This window comes from Xyrauchen texanus, chromosome 50 (genome assembly GCF_025860055.1).
Source record: "Xyrauchen texanus isolate HMW12.3.18 chromosome 50, RBS_HiC_50CHRs, whole genome shotgun sequence".
Classification (NCBI taxonomy): Eukaryota; Metazoa; Chordata; class Actinopteri; order Cypriniformes; family Catostomidae; genus Xyrauchen; species Xyrauchen texanus.
Window position 1 is genome coordinate 12,819,188 of NC_068325.1, and position 17,964 is coordinate 12,837,151.

Below are 17,964 nucleotides of genomic sequence, written 5' to 3' on the forward strand. Positions count from 1 at the left end.
ATGTCCACAGGGTGGCGCCAAAAGCACATTGTATTTTTTGTTGTAAATGATGCAGTGCAGTCAATAGGACTGCATATTTTAGTAACTCAACCCCCTAACCCAAACCCTAAACCTAACTGTCAGTGGAGTCAAAATGTAACCTCAGAATTGCGCTCACCTTGTTCATGTGAACGCAATTACTTCTTGGTTCCCACAGGACCAGAACCCGGGTCTCTGAAGCTGCTAGAGGAAATGCATTTATGGTTGAATTGATGCAAAAATGTCTAATGGGGAATCTTGTCAGTAATTTGGCTGAATGGGGTTGATTTCAGATTACATAAACTTTCGGAAACAACATGTCGATTTCCCGTGTGATCATGTTGTGATGTCACCAAGCCCACTTATGTCCCATCCAGCTTTGTTTCCTTATTGAATTTCCAGCTTCACTCTGAAATGTCACATTATTGATGCAAAATGGGTTCAAACACCATTTCATGTTGACTTCAACAGCATGTGATTGGCTGCAGCATGTTAAATGAAAAAACAAACAACATCAACTGAACAATGTATATTTTAACCATTTATTGGAAGTAGAAACAAACCAAGCATGGCATCTGTTTTACCTCCCATCCCCGATAAGAACGATCATATTTAGAAAAACGAAAATTAGAAACATCTTTGTATAAAAAAATCTCTCATGCTAGTACTCTGTACCACTACACATCTGTAATACATATTTATATATTCACAAGCCTTCCAAAAATAGAAAATAATACCCTAATATCAAAATTAAATAACAAAAATAAGCAGAAATAAAGACAACAATTGGATATCACATCAAAGATACATGCTGGCACAAGAAAAATCTTTTCCAACATGCACTGCTTCTTATATACAGGCAAGGAGTCGCTGTTTGAGTGTGCATGTAGTGTCATTAGAAGCAGTGTGCACTTGTGTGTCTGTGTGTGCACTATTGCGTGCTTTGTCATTCCTCTACAAACATGCTCACGTTGTGTATTTGTAACTGTATCCATCAAACAGTATTATTCACAGATAATCACATACAGCTTTGAAATCGTATTGTCCAAATTACCGCAACAGAGTGTTTTCATACTACAGTACAGATCATCTATTGGCAAACTTGCAACAAGAATCATTCTCTTTGACATTCATTAATGCTATTTCCTGCGGCAGAACCTCCACTGTTAAATAGCATCATGATAAACACAAGCATTCACTTCAAAAAGCCTGGAAAACCAAACAGCAGCTAAAGGACTGTATATGGCATTGGCCAGATTTGGAAAAGGCAGGGATATTACAACTAACTAGTTTGTGCTGATCATCTACAATGTAAACAATCAAAGTCTGTTGTTGACCACTAGGAAACTATTACGAAAGTACAGATGCATAGACTCTGGTTTTAAAGAAATAAGATGTGGGAACATAGAAAAATGGGTTTTTAATGTTTTAATTTGATGTTCTACCCTTTAAGTAGGACATTTGTTCTAGTTTTAGTTTTTAGGGTAAATGTTCCGTGCATTCATCACACCACAGAATACAGCAGGGACGGAATGTATATAGAATGTTTAACACATTTTAGAGCATCTCTTCTCTTGTGCTTTTCTAATATGGCGGATGGTTTTGCATTAAAATGGCAGGATTGATCAGCGGTTACTATGGCAACTCTATAGGAGTGTTTCTCAATGGCTGAGGAGTGAAATCAGAGATTGCTTTATCCATTGATAGTGGATATGAATTGGATTGTTCACAGAGGGAGAAACACTCTCCCATGATGCTACTTAGAAAGTCACTTAGGAATAATCTCAACAAGTCAGTATAGAGTGATGTGACATTTAAACGTGCCTTCATAGGATTCACAAAATTTCACTGACAGGCAACTCTGGTGTCTAATACAAGCAGTGAGTCCAGACTTGCACATATATACCATACATACTACAGTGCCTTATCATACTGACAAACACTGTATAAACGGCACAGGCAGGCCACACATACTTAAACATAACATGAACAGTGCAGAAAACTATATTCGATACACAAAGACATGACATGGATGGCCTTGTGGTTAAACCTAGGTGAATGGGAGGCACTTCCCACAAATGGGGCACAAAATATTATTTGAGCTGTTTTATTGTCTATGAGGTTTGCCTTTTTCAACCCTGTTCTCAATATTGGGGACTAAATACCAACAAAAAAAAACTAAATACTAAATGTCTAAATAAAATACCATCATTTGTGTGATTTTGTTTTTCTAGTAATATACATTGAAATTAAATATACAAATTGTATTACACAAAACAAAACAGCTGAATGCAGGGGTGTAGATTCTAGGGGCATGGGGGAGGTAGCCCCCCAATACTCAAAACAAGCACGTACAACCCCCCATTAATTATACCATGATCAATAGGGTCATGGGTAAATGCTTCGCACTGCAACCCCCCAAAGTTCAAGCCAAATTTACACTCGTGGCTGAATGGCTAACAGTTTCAAGTAACAGGGTTGCAAATATAGCCTAAATTAAGCTATCACTTAGTATGCGCTTGCTAGTTTAGTACCAGTGTAGTCAGTACAAGATACTTAAAAATAGTAATTCACTACAAATTACAAATTATTTATCTAAAATTGTAATCAGATTACTTTACTAACTGCATAATTGAAAAAGTAATCACATTGCTTATTACTTTACTTTCACTAAGTTACTTTCTAAAACACTTTTGCTCAACAAATTCACAATAATGTCTATATTTCTTTCTTGTTCAATGTTACACACTTCACAATGACTCGTTACGAGAAATACATAAATAATATGTTAGAAATAAGCATAACCCTATAATGTACTTAAAAGTAATTCAGTTAATGGAAAGTTAGTAACTGTAATCTGATTACAAGTATTTAAAATGTAATGCATTACCTATTTTTTTTTACTAAAAAAGTAATTACTAATTACTTTGCAAATGGATTACACCCAAAACTGTTGGTTTATATTTATTGATAAATACATTTTCCATAAATTAACGAGAAACATTTGATTGATATTGTTTTTCTTATAATAACTTAACAGGTAACAGGGTTGAACTTGACGAAATGCAATCAAAACAACAATATTTGTAAAATTCGAGAAACTGGAATGAGGTTTGACTTGTCTTGGACTTGTCTAGAGTCAAAACCATGTGGTAACAGTGTTGTGCACAAAATGTGTGAAAAACACAGCTAAATATTAAAACTTAAATAATAAAAAAAATTATGCTACAAGAAAAAAGCAACCACCCTGCGTTCAGAGGCGTATTTGGTTGTAGCTGCTTAAACTGCAAGCCTTTATCTATTTTGCGTAATTTTCTTGTGCTTCTAAAAGTTTGCATAATGTTAAAGTCTGATCCAAAGAAGGTTTTGGTCCCTACTAACGAGTGTGTTTGTCAAGGTTAGGGGATGAAATTGTTATATTTTAAGTGAAGAAATAATACCCTGACATTAAAGCACCCTTTAAAGAGTGCAGGAATGATTGACAAAAGAAGGCCGCGTAAAAGAGGACTTTCCGACATCATTACATCATGGCACTATATGTAGCAACTCTGACGTGTTTACATGCCTTAGTCTTAGTCTGGTAATTCATTTCTTAGATGCATTAAAACATTTTTTAAATAAGCTCTAAAATAGAAATAATATACTATTATAAATATAATATTTTACCATTAATACTATAATATAATATTTTATTGATATAATAAATCTAACATTATAAATAATATTTTCCTGTTTTATATTTGGAGACATTTATGTGCTGAGAGTTATATTTAAAATGTTTCGCAGTTGTATAAATAAATAGATAAATATGTATTGTATTTAAGTACCGTTTGGCAGGTTTTTGTCTTGGAACATATATTATAAAAATCAAAGACATCACAACCATCAAGCATTTAAGAGATACAATATCTTGTGTCTGTTTCACCTAATGTGCCAAATTGTGCTCGTTAGACAAGCCTTACTTGGCTGGTCTAACCGCAGTGCACTGAGTACAAATATATAACTGCTTTGTCAAACTTGATTGGCCATTAAAGTGATAAATATTTATTGTGTATTTTTTCTATGTGCTAGTGCAACATCTCAACATTAGAGGGCAGTGTTTGCGCCAAACATACAGTTACCATGCGTCGCTAGTTAGTTCCTGCTCTTAGCTCCGCCCCTCTTCGGCAGAGCGCTGATCGGACTTGAGCTTGACAAATTCTTTAGCTACGTCATCGTTGTTGCGCTGAGAAAGGATTCGCAGTACCGTCAGGCCGGTCTCGTCCATGTGAATGCGTTTACCTAGCGGTAGCCAGCACGCTATGCTACCACGTGGTGCTACGTCTTTCAGCTGCAGCACTGCCATGCCAACGGTGCGGTCCTCCCGTGCAAAGCAGTAGTCTTTCACGCACACTTGCAGCTCATAGCACTCCGGGCCCACTTCGTTACTTAGTGTGCTAGGAGAAATAAATGTTATCATGATGATTGTCTATTTTACCATAAAATTGGGTTATGACATTTATGTAATTTTCCCAACTAAAAAATAATTCATTTAAATAATTGTTTAAAACAACACTATTAATCACGCCCCAATTCAAGCTTGATGTATCACCTTATTTTTGCGAATTATACTATTTATTATATATTATAATTATTATATATAAAAAAAAAAATCTTTATTTGGGTGCCTACCTCAGTAAATTTTGATACATAATTAATTGCAGTTAATTTGATTAATTAATCAGCAATTAATTCGATAAAAACATGTAATAGATTGACAGTCCCTTAGAGTGCACCTTACATTGCCATTTAGTAATTTAGCAGATGCTTTTATCAAAAGCGACATACAAATGAGGAACATTACAAACAATCGTCACAGACTTAAGTCAACAATATCTGCAATATGGCACTCCCACCTTCAACTGTTAAATAAAAAAGTGAGCTAAAAAGTTGACCACACTCACAATGTAAAGGTCTCGTTGTATTTAGGAGCCCAGCTGTTGTTCTTGGACTTTGTGGCATACTTTCTCTTCTTATCGCTGAGATGAGGGCCAATGATGTAGACCTCCACGAAGGGCCGGAAAATTCCAGAGGTCTGCCACCGCAGGTCATTTGCAGCCACCACTTAAAGAGAAATATAATTACTTGTTCACTATGCATTTGTTCAACTCCCATTACACTTTAAAATGAAAATGTATCTACTTGAGGGACCATTTGGGGTTCCTTGGATTTCCAAGCTGGCAGAAACCTTTGGAGAAGCACTGGTCACCCTTTAAAAGGGGCATAACTCTGTGGAACTTATCAAATGTAACCTCAAAAGTCCTACAAGAACTCTAAAGACTGTCGATGGTTCCTCCAGTAACCTTAACATTGTAAGGAAAATGTTTTGAGGCACTTGAACTATATATATTGACATTTCCTTGATAAATCACAATTGGATATTTGGTGCCCTTTCAAAAGGATGTATATAGGTTCTACGCAAATGTGGAAATCTGAGGATCTCCAAACTGTGCTTCAAGTATCTTTACATTTTTTTAGTGATAAATGTTTTGATGAAGGGTTTTAAGAAAGAGGTTCCACAGTTCTCTAAAGTTTCAGTTTAAGAGGTATAGCATTCTTTGAAATTTAACCCCAAGTTTAATGAATAAATCAGGCTTTAACGGAGCATTAAGAATCACTAGGTACCCTTCACTGTGACTTTGTGCTCTCCAGTGTTTGGATGAGTAAAGATCTCCACATGGATAGACACCTCTCCAACTGCATCATCAACACCAGTTCCTGCAGACAAGATGGGACAGGTTAGACTCCATTTCAGGTCTGGAAGGATACTTTGCTTCGGTATGGCTCAATGGAACTTGGAACAATGGAACAGTCCATTTTTCTTTATTAGATCAGTGGTTTTATTGCATAAGTGTAGAGGTGCGCGTCATACAGAGGCAATGTATGCTCTGGTTAACAAAGAGGTTCAAACAGCTTAATGGTGTTGAACTTGGCTTGAAAGATCATTAAGGTAGATCTTCCAGATGGGAGCACTTATTAAATACAAATACAGAGCTTACTACCGTATTGATAGTGAGTTCAAATATGGACTTTTTTTATTTGCAATGAATTATAAACAAGCAAATACATTAAGTAATTATGCTGTTAATTTATAGAGGCAAGAAAATGTATATGAACGCTTTGGAATTACCAGCATTTATATGTAAATGTGTCTTAAAATCTGCTATGAACTTTATCTAAGTTACTATAATGAAAAAACAATCTGTTTTAACTAATAACACAAATTATTGTATTGTTCTTGTTCATATTGAATACATCATTCAAACATTTACAGTGTAGGTTGGATGATGTCAACAAAAGCCAATTAGAGTCAGGAGCGTGTGGGTTAGAGCTACTTTTACTTTTAAAAAGCACTCAAACATTTCGAGTTTGCTATTGACAAGAAGCATCTGCTGAAGTGGACCATGACTCACAAAAAAAGAGATCTCAGAAAAACATAAAGCTGGAAAGGGTTACAAGGTTATCTCGAAGAGCTTAGATATTCATCTGTCCACAGTTAGACAAATTGTGAGACGATTTAGTACTGTTGCTACTCTCCCTAGAAGTGGCTGTCCAGCCAAGGTGACTCAAAGGGCACACCTCAGAATGCTCAATGAGGTAAAAAAGGACCCTAGAGTGACAGCTAAAGATTTGAAGGAATCATTGGAACTGGAAGAGAGCCATTCGCACCAGACATCCAAAGAATATGGCTGAGCTGAAGCATTTCTGTAAGGAGGATTAATCCATAATTCCTTCTGAACATTGTACAGATCTAAACCGCAGCTACTTGGTTGACGTTATTGCTGCAAAGGTGTATCGCCCAGTTACTAAATATAAGGGTTTGTTTACATTTTCCAGAGCACTGTGAATGTTTAATGGGATATGTTCAGTAAAGACATGAAGTATTATAATTGTTTGTGTGTTGTTTGCTTAAGCACGTTGTGTTTTTCTATACTTGTAACTTTGATGAAGATGAGATCATATATTCTGACCAATTAATGCAGAAAACCAGCTAATTCACATACATTTTCTTGCCACAGTACATAAGAGCTTCTATTTCAATTCACATACATTAAACTTAAATTGAACTATAATAGGACTGGCGACCTGTCCAGGGTGTCCCCCGCCTTTCGCCCAATGTTAGCTGGGATAGGCTCCAGCCCCCCGCGACCCTGTACACAGGATAAGCGGTTGACGATGGATGGATGGATGGATGGAACTATAATACTCATTACTTTATTTGGCTGATAACCAAACCTTATGAACCTCATTAAAGATATATTGTTTTGTTCAAGCCATAAATAAGCTCTGAAAATGATTTAACAAGTGTTCCCTGTAATACATATCCAAATCTGAATTTGTGAGGCTTGATCTAGCACAAAAGTGGGTTACACTTTATGTCCATGTATGGCACTAACAGCTTCTCATAGCTAGCTAGGTAATTAATGAAACTAGCTAGCAAGCAAACTCATGGTAACAAATTACAAATATAAAAAAGTGAACAAAACGTTTTCAAAATGCACAAATAATATAAAGTAATGCCTCACAGGATTCTTTTGCAACACCATGACAGTGTTTGCGATACAAACAGATGCGTGTTTTCTCAGATAATAATGAGTGTACCGTCTGTACACATGCAGCATGTTCACGCTTGACTTCTGGAGGATCATAAAGATTTATTTTAATTTTGTGATGGGGAGGGGGAGAGCAGTCCTATCAGTCGAGTCATTCAGAGGATGGAAGAGACAAGGACAACATCTGATGTTGTCCTTTACTTGGTTTCAATGTAGATAGGTGCATGCGAAAAACCAATCCCATTCCCATTCAATCTCCATTCACACTCATGAAAAGGAAGTGAGGTATTGGGCTGTTGGTCGGTTTATGGGTCTGCCAAGGTCTTTGCCCCATACTGTAGTGATGCGAATGGTCATTCTTTTGATTGTCTTTAACTGTTTCCTCCATAAGAATCTTTCCGCAGAATATAGACCAACAGCAGTCAGATAATAATTACAAACGAATTCCTTGCTTTCTGCATCAGTTATGTGTGTGCGTTTGTCAGAGAAACAGGCTGATGGTGCAGTTTCCAGAGAGCAGAATTGTCTGAGCAAGCAAGGATATGAAACAGAAGCAAGCTTACAGAAATGCTAAAGGCTGTTGATGCAGCACTTTATATAATTCCTAATCATACAGCATCTGGATGAATCTAATAAAAACTGTAAAGAAATGTGTGGATCGTATTTCACCCAAAAATCTAAGGAAAATGTGGCCTGTTTGTACGAACATGCAGATTATTTTTTGATTGTGATATTACTGTCACTACAATAAAGCATATTTCCTCTCCCTCAGTAGTCTTTCTCATTCCTGAAATGCAAAAATAAATAAATTATATATTATTCCAACTGCAATGTACATTTGTAAAGTACAATTGCAAGTATACATTAAATCATTGCAGTTGCACAGCACTGATTAACAATAAATCTTTGAAACCAGACAGGATGAGTCATTTTATATTACAGTAAGAGGAATGAGGGTTTTTTGTTCTGTATTATAGTAATGAAAATTTGAGTAAATGTACTTAATTGTCAAAAATATTGATTTTGGGGTGAAATACGGCCCAGGCATTTCTTTGTGAGATTTAACAATCAACGCTTAACAAAACCCATGGTGTTTCTGAGAGTAAGACATCAAGATTATACAGTATCTAATACTTTAGATTACAACTAATTCAGAAAACAATAGTTTGACTCAAGCACAGTAACATTTATAATCTTGTTAACTTGTAAGGCAATGTAAATGGAGTTTAAGTACAAGTGGTTTATAAACATAAATCCATGAGTCTCTTTGATGGGGTCCTCAAATGCCAATTCAAGGCCCTGTAGAATTGATGCACACTGACAGAAAGTATATCTGCTGACCCCAGGAGCTAACTCTGATTGGTTGAGGGAGGGATGTCTTCTTTGTAATCCTGAGCCTATGGAAAGAAGCTTGAAGGGAGGGAAACCACGTTGCATATGACTGTGGTCGTGAGGAAAAACTGCACAATGCAACGCAGAACAGACCCTGCCTACGGACGAGCTTAGTCAGTTATAATTAATGTCAAATCTACATTCAACAATGTGGGTCAGCACTCTGAAAAGAATCTTCTTCATGTTCTCTCACTCGCTTACTAACACGCATACACATGGTTTCTCATCTGCAATGCACACATGCACCTTTCACACTGCAGAAGTGTGTGCATTCCTCATTCACTGCCATTCAGAACACACTTCATCCTGGGGTTTTTGTTGCTGTAGCATCAGGATACATTTCAGACCAATGTATGTGAACATACAGCATGTTCTTCCCAGGTACTCAAACATGCAAGACAGTCATAAAGACAGAGATCATTTTCTCTGTGGGAAGATATGGGTGGTTGTGGGGCATGCGATTGGCCCATTGGAATGGGAGGTGCATGATCTGATTTGGGTGGAGCACTGATCAGTTAATTTTTGTGAAGGGCAACAGGCTCCAAATGAACGTACCCTTCTCTGGGTACACGTCTTCACTATGGGTAAACCTTACCCCCTTCCCTCCATGAACTGGTGAGAAAGAAGGAGAGGACGCAGAAAAATAGAGGGAGAAATTGAAAGCACATAGTAATAGAAAGACAGAGTAATTATAGAGATGGAAAAAAGAAAGTAAGAAGGAAAGAGAGAAGGGGAGGAAGAAAAAGGAGAGGAAAGGACAGAAAATAAAGAAAGGAGTAAAGTAAACGAAAATTAAAGGAAAGGAAATGGGGAGTGAGGGAAGGAAGGAAAGGAATGAAAGACAGAAGAAAGGAAGGCAAGGAAGGAAAAGGTAAAGGAAAAGAAGAGTAAAGGAAGGAATGAAGGAAAGAATAGAGGAAAAAGGAAGGAGGGAAGGAAGAAAGTAAGGAAGGAAGGGAAAGAAAGGTCGGAAGGAAGGGAAGAAGGAGGGAATGAAGGAAGGAAGGGAAAGGAAAAAATTGAAAATGGAGGGAGGGAAAGGAAATTGAAGGAAAGAAAAGAAGAGTAAAGGAAGGAAGGAAGGAAAGAAAGAATATACGAATGAAGAAAGGAGGGAAGGAAGGAAGAAAGGAAAAAGGAAAGGAAAGGAAGGAAGGGAAAGGAAGGAAATTAAAGGAAAGGAATGAGGGAGTGAGGGAAGGAAGGACGGAAGTAAGGAAGGGAAAGGAATGGAGGACAGAAGAAAGGAAGGCAAGGAAGGAAAAAAGGGAAAGGGAAAGGAAGAAGGAAGGAAAATAATGGGACAGCATGAGAAAGAAAATTAAAGGAAAGCAAAAGGAAGGAAGGAAAGAAAGAAAGAAAGAAAGAAAGGGACAGTTCAACAAGCTCAGCAATATTTAACCAGTCTTTCTGGCCTCGTTTACACCTGGTATTAAGGTCTCGGTGATCCAATCACGTGTGGTCATGCGTCTCCTGTGACCACTTGTTTTCAGATTTCAAAGGGTCTCTGATGTCATGAAGCCCGTTTAGACTTAGCGCTGACCAATCCTCAACACTATGATGGTCTCAACAGTATCTTTTGAGGGTGGTCTTTTGGAAAGAGAGGGCATGACTTATTTAACGGCTCATTCTCGTGGAAGTTCCACAATGGCTAAAATCGCTTATAGCACCTTGAATACCAGGTGTAAGCTCATTAAGTCCTCCATAATTCAATGTATTCACAATTTACTTGCTGTGGCTTTTTATAAATAAACACACACACACACACACACACACACACACACACACACACACACTTTCATCTGTGTTTAAATACTTAAATGAAGCAGTGGCATTTACTCTAATTACATTCTCAGTGATAATTTATTAACATTGCTCTGCCAGGGGCATCACGACACAATATGTGTCAGAATTCCCAAAGTATGTGTGTGTGTGTGTGAGAGAGAGAGAGAGAGTTAGACAGACACCAAATTAACCAAACTAATGTACAATTTTTTTTAAAAAGCCCAGAGATAATTGTGTGGCTCAAAGCTTGCTCATTCATGGTTAACGACTTAATCAAGTTATCAATTATGTTTGATTTTAGTAACAACTTTGTCTCAAATTCTTTTTCTCCTAAAATCCCTTCGTAGAGATATAAATAGATGTAAATGAGGTGATTATTGCCAACCAGTAACAGTATAGGTTTTGAAAGTTTTGGAATTAATTTGATGAGAATTGTTTGAGTTCTAAATGGACTTTTGATACAATACTTAAGCAGACTGGAGCAGTTTTAGACATGGTTGTGATCTCTTGTGAGACTACTAGTATTCTTCTCTGTTGAAAAATCTGAGAAATAGCAAAAGTCTCCATTTGCTTTCCATTTAACCTCATTGATGTGAACACAGTGACATAACTAAAAGTGACTTACCCTGTGTATTTTGGGACTGAACGAATGTCTTGATGAGTTTGTCCGTGGCCTGAGTGTAGAGGGACAGGGCGTAGTGCAGAGACTGCAGGTCTGGACTTTTCTCCAGGAATGTCTTTTTCAGCCCCACACCTCCAGCATGGAAATATTGCTAAGAACCCCCAAACAAGTTCAATCAAAGAGGCTTAACCAGACACTTAATTACAACAAAGCTTACTGAAATGCCATCAAGAAACTCATAGTGGTAACTAGATCTTAAAACCTATAGTTTTTCCCAAAAATGATTTTTTTTTTACTCCCCCTCATGTTGTTCCAAAGAGCCAACCCCCAAGTATCTATTATATTCTGGTCTCTAGATATGGCTTGGATATTGGCAAGAATAACTCACAAAAATGTTCCTGTGAGAATAACTCCTATGTGCTCTTGATTCTGCTCTATATCCGAAGATGTTAAGACAATCCAAAGAATGTGGTAAAGGCCAAAAGTTTGACAGTGTAAATTGAATAGTCCAAAGAAGGATGGCACTTTATGTTGTGCAAATTAAACGCATATCCTTATGCAACAGACTCATATTGCTATTTTTTTATATCTCTAAAGAACATACTGTTCACATGATACTGTAAAATATAGTAAAACTTATGTACTGTACTGTAAGTAGATTAAGGTTATATATGATGTGAATTAATAGCTACTGGATGCTCATATAATATGGCTAATGACATTAGGAGCCCATTTCTGAAGAAGGTTTCCAGTAACTTCATAAACTTAATTTCCTGGGGAAAACCAAGGTTGCTGCTGGAAGTGGTATTAGGGAGGCCAGCAGGGGGTGCTCACCCTATGGTCTGTGTGGGTCCTAATGCCCCAGTACAGTGATGGGGACACTATACTGTAAAAAAGCACCGTCTTTCGGATGATACGTTAAACTGAGGTCCTGACTCTCTGTGGTCATTAAAGAGTAGGGGTGTAACCCCGGTGTCCTGGCCAAATTCCCCACATTTGCCCCTATCTATCATGGCCACCTAATAATCTCCATCCCTTAATTGGCTACATCACTCTACTCTCTCCTCTCCACCAATAGCTGGTGTGTGGTGGGCGTTCTGGTGCACTATGGCTGCCATCGCATCATCCAGGTGGATGCTGCACACTGGTGGTGGTTGAGGAGATTCCCCCTATACTATGTAAAGCGATTTGAGTGCCTAGAAAAGTGCTATATAAATGTAAGGAATTATTATTATTACTTACAACAAACTAATGCAAGCAGGTTCTACGCTGACATTGATATTACAGTCTTTAAGTCAGATTTGTACCTACCTTAATAGTATCCAGGGCTAACTCAATGACTGCACACTGCTTGGGAGACAGTGCCTTGGCCTCCTCACGCACCATGTGCTCCTAGAAAGGATTTTTTAATGTTATTCAATAAGTAAGAGAAAAATTATTAATTAAAATATTTTAAACAGAAATAGAAATGTAATTATTATAATACAACAATTACTTTTCACACCTGAAATTGTTTATCACTTGCTAAGCCCAAATACACATTGTATTTTACCCTAAGTTTGTAATTTACACTGTATCGCTGTGGCACCGCAATTCAAGGTTAACCTCCTGAGACATAAACGTGTAGCCCCTAAGAAATATGCAAACATTTTTAGACCAAATAGTTTTCCTAAAAACTGATGTCCATATATGTGGACAGTGGGAATAAGTTGTGAAATTTTAAATAATACCAAGCTATAGAAATTTAATTATGTTTCCAGTTGTGTTAGTTATTCAAGTTTTTGAGATGTTGCTGACAATACATTATAAATTAGCATAAATAATTCAGATTTAAAGTAATGGCCAGCATCATCCAATCAATTCCAGCCATGTTAAAATGAATTTTGCATTAAAAATTCTGAATCTATGTACTGATTACCATTTTCCCATGTCTTCCAAACATGTTGAGTGATACAAACATCATCTGCAGCCTGAAATCGAAGTTCTGACCTGATTTAGGAGTGAATGCACATGGCTGCATTGGAAAGCTTTAGGATTCTCCCTTGCTCCCTAATTAGGGAATGACTTAACCTCCAGTGTGCTGACTGTCTGAAATACACCTAACTCCATTTACAGCCTCTGAAAGCAACATTTTTCATCTAATGGATGCATCTATTGATTCTCATTTTGATAATGCAGTGAATATAGGAGATTTGAAGGAAAATGAGCCTATAATCCATGTATGTGGTCAGTGTGCTGTTTCATGATAAATCAATGACATTTTAAAAATGGCATATCGGATGAAACTAGAGCCTCTTGTCTTTTGACTCAAACAGGTTTTTACCAGATGTAGTTTTGTTGTTATTTCTCCCAAGGACAAACTCTGCTGAGATTAGCACCATGTTGTTTTGTCACAAAAGTTTTACCCTTTAATGACAGCCTAGAGTCTCCTGAACTGAGATCAGTTGTTTTAGATTAAATGAAATTATGCATAGCCTATAGCAAAGCCAAAATGTAACGTCCACACATGTGGACACAGGATCTCAGGAGGTTAACAATAGATTACCCAGGGTTAAAAGTGGCCATAGCCCAGGGTTAAACAAGACCTTAATTGTGGGGTTATTTCAAGTGTGATAAGCCCACAAAAGAATCCCGGGGTATCTTTGGCTTAATTGGGATTTTGGAGGTGGGGGAACCCTAAAATCTGTTGCTCAAGGAAAGATCAAACTGAACTGGAGCTTACAGATAATGAAATGGATAGACAATCTGCTAAAACTGGGTAAAAATATAGATTTTACGATGCATCGCGATCTTCATTTGAATGATCTCGAAATCTTGAATCCCAAGATCGATCTTTTACTAACCTCAAATCCCTTTCATATGAGACCAAATTTAGTGCTATGTGACTAAAATTGTCCGTGATTAGCCACTGGTTGGTAAATATTCAGATTTCACTCACCAAGTGATTGAGTAGTATATTGGTGAAAAAGTTCAGCATCCTTTCATTGCAAATTGAGAGTAAAGGTTTGATTTGACTCGCTCCGTGTATTGTTTGTCCAAAGACAAGATCCACGCTATCCATTTGTCATTGAGTAATATCAAATTGCAACAAAGCATAAACATGTAATTTTAATGAGGTATAGCACGGACATTGATTGTTATCCTCTCTTGTTAATATGTGCTCATTTACAGAAGTTCTTTACAGAACTGCTAGAATGTACCAAAACGCTGAAAAACAAGTGAAATTGAATTAGTCAAATGTCTATTTTCGTAATGTACCTAGTTAGAAGGTCCCCTGTATAACTAACAGTATTAGCTGAGAGAGAATTTCTTTTATATGTAAGCAAAATTTACATTATTACTAAAATATACCCATATTAATCAGAATCTAATCTAAATTTTTAATGGAAGGTGTCTGAATGCCATTCAGGATTGTTCCAACCCAATTTAACCTCTACTTGCAACTTTTTAGAAACAAACAATTGTACCTTCAGCTTGGAGAGTTGGCCAAGCTCCTTGGCTGCATTAAATATGAGCTGAGTGCCCTGAAGGAAGAATTAAAAAAACAAAAGATGCAAGAAAGAGAAAGAAAGAGGGCAGAGGGAAGAGAGGGCATTAGTCAGGTCACAAAAGTCAATGTGGTTGTAGACAGAAATGCCACATCACACAGGTCAGAAACAAACGGTCTCACACACACAGTCCCATCCCATCGTGTCTCCGCCCCAACACACTCACAATCACGCACAGTCAGGCACCGACACACAACTTTTTTAAAGTGCAACATAAAACAGTAAACTAGCTACATACATAAGACAGAGACAGAGTTGAAAGGTCTACAAAACCAGAAGGTCCACAGCCTGGACAACCACACTATGGTGATATATCTAGTATCTACGATTGGCCGATACTCTACTCTTCGGATATATCACTAAGTGAATGAGGCTTGTGCACCTTATTTACCATTCTAACATTATTCCAATGTGTACTATGCACTCCTTTAAGGAACAAAGTCCATTAATATGAAATAGTTGGCATATAGGGTTGGCTGGTATGATGGTATTGTGCAATGGTAGAAATGTGCCAGATTACACATTTCTAGGCAGAAATTGGTAGTCCGCTCATAAAACTGTGTTGTAAACAGTTGCTTCCAGTTTAGAAAGGTTTGTTGATTAACATGGGAGTGATTTAGTCTTGATGTGAAGCTTGCATCTGGTGCAGTGGCGTAGTTGTTGGTTGCTCACAGTTGCAACGTCACAGCCTGCTGCATTAATGCAATATTCAATTTATTGTGGTCACAGGTATGTGTATATCGTCTATTTTACAAATGCTTAGAACTTTACTGTTTTGAGTCTTTTGCTTTTAACTCAAGTGTTACATAATGCAAAGCTGTTTTTGCACTTATTTGTTATGATTAGTCTTATCTTGGTTTGCATCCATCAAGTTCCAAATCTTCGAATGAGATGATGAGAACTTAATTGTCTGGATTATCTGAGTAGGCACTACTACACGGTTAAGGTTATTTTGGCTGAATATCTGGAGTGAGTGGTGGTGGCATAGTGGGCTAAAACACATAACTGGTAATCAGAAGGTTGCTGGTTCGATCCCCACAGCCGTCACCATTGTAATTCGCTTTGGATAAAAGCATCTGCCAAATTCATAAATGTAAATATCTAAGAAAAATCACTATATTGTTTACAATACTGTTACCGTGATATAAAATTACTCATACTGTGCTATAAGATTTTGGTCATACCACCCACCCCTATTAACATACAGAAACAGTCCTGTATTTCTAACATTGTAAAAATTTATTAACAAAATGACAAAATAATAGTCGTTTAGACCATCATGGACATGAAAGTCAAAACTGACTGTCATGTTAGCATGCATTATAAAACCTGGTCTAAAGATTATTCACATCAGTGCACCTGTAATGAACTATGTGAAGGTTCGAACTGGCACATAGGTAGCTAAGATGATGTCTACAGGGAAACCCATGACTGCATTGGAAAACAAGGGTAAAGAAACACTGCTTCCACCCATTTGTTTAAACAGGGGGACCCAAGTTACACAGAGAAGAGACATTGAGAATGAAATAGAGAGAAAGAGACAGGACACATTGAGCCAAATGGGATTCAGTTCTTACATCACTGTGACAAGCAAGCTTCACCCTGCCCTGTGAAGAGAGGACAGTGTTATTAACTTCAGAATTGGTCCTGGCTCTTTTATTGGCTGACAGAGTCCATTACCCATTAACTGACAGAATAATGGACCAATCACATAACTTCAGGAAATTAAGTCATAGTGTGTTTTTTTTCTATCAGGAATAACATAGTTGGCTGTCAGATTTCATTTAAATTTAATCTGCATTTGTTCAGTATCCTTAAGGGACATAGACATAGATGAATACTATGAAATCCATGAGAATTTAAAGACATGTTTGGTGTTCAATGCAAGTTAAGCTCTATCAACAGCATCTTTTGCTCAGCCAATATTTATATATGTGATTAATTGCAATTATTAATCATTGGCATACCATGTAATTAATTTGTTTAAAAGTTTTAATCAATTGACAGCCCTAGACTTTACATAGTCATGACATGAGTTGCAAGATTGTATTTAACTTTGCACAGAAAAAGTAAGTGATTCTATAACACTAGTCTCATGTTGACATGTATAATGTTTAGTTTTGGTTGTTATACTTTCAAAAAGTGCACACTTTAATTTTTATTCTGTTGCAAAATACCTTGCAATGCCTTAAAACACTTTACATTACCATTGTGTACGAAATGTGCTATATAAATTGTCTTGCCAAAGACTTCCATGTGTGTAAACAAATTTTTTGTTTGTTTTTACACATTGAGATTAGAGTCTAAATAATTTTTGTGGTAATCGACAGCATGCCCCAAATGCAGTCATGATAACTAAACTTGTATTGAACCCGTAAAACACTCATTTTAGATCTTCAAGGGCTTTGTGTGGAAGCTAATTAAAGGAATATTCTAGGTTCAATACAAGTTAAGCTCAATCAACAGCAATTGTGGCATAATGTTGATTATCACAAAAAATTATTTCGACTCGTCCCTCCTTTTCTTTAAAAAAAGCAAAAATCGGGGGCCTGTGTAGCTCAGCGAGTATTGGAGCTGACTGCCACCCCTGGAGTCGTGAGTTTGAATCTAGGGCATGCTGAGTGACTCCAGCCAGGTCTCCTAAGCAACCAAATTGGCCCGGTTGCTAGAGAGGGTAGAGTCACATTGGGTAACCCCCTTGTGGTCGCGATTAGTGGTTCTCGCTCTGAATGGGGCACGTGGTAAGTTGTCCGTGGATCGTGCAGAGTAGCATGATTCTCCACATGCTGTGAGTAAATGCATGGATTAACAGTATCAGAAGCGGATTACACCCGGATTGAGGTGAGTAACTGCGCCACCTCGAGGACCTAGTAAGTAGTGGGAATTGTGCATTCCAAATTGGGGTTAAAGTGGTTACAGTGAGGCACTTACAATGGAAGTGAATGGGGACAATTTTTGTAGGGTTTAAAAGGTAGAAATGTGAAGCTTATAATTTTATAAAAGCACT

General features: G+C 37.3%; 1 protein-coding gene across 4 annotated transcripts in view; it reads right to left on the reverse strand.

The window, feature by feature from the left end:
- Window positions 1-2,438: 2,438 nt before the first annotated feature.
- The window catches only part of unc13a (unc-13 homolog A (C. elegans)), a 47,305-nt gene continuing 31,779 nt past the window's right edge, over window positions 2,439-17,964 (reverse strand). For 2 of the 4 annotated variants that reach the window (XM_052123552.1, XM_052123551.1), the window contains 7 exons: window positions 16,535-16,566; window positions 14,877-14,933; window positions 12,721-12,801; window positions 11,413-11,560; window positions 5,683-5,775; window positions 4,962-5,121; window positions 2,439-4,454 (listed from right to left, as the gene is read on the reverse strand). In XM_052123552.1, the coding sequence (XP_051979512.1) occupies window positions 4,166-4,454; window positions 4,962-5,121; window positions 5,683-5,775; window positions 11,413-11,560; window positions 12,721-12,801; window positions 14,877-14,933; window positions 16,535-16,566 (860 nt within the window). In that variant the 3' untranslated portion in view covers window positions 2,439-4,165. Of the gene's footprint in view, window positions 4,455-4,961; window positions 5,122-5,682; window positions 5,776-9,557; window positions 9,615-11,412; window positions 11,561-12,720; window positions 12,802-14,876; window positions 14,934-16,534; window positions 16,567-17,964 lie in introns of all 4 variants that reach the window. The other 2 variants (XM_052123550.1, XM_052123553.1) reach the window with 2 other exon arrangements.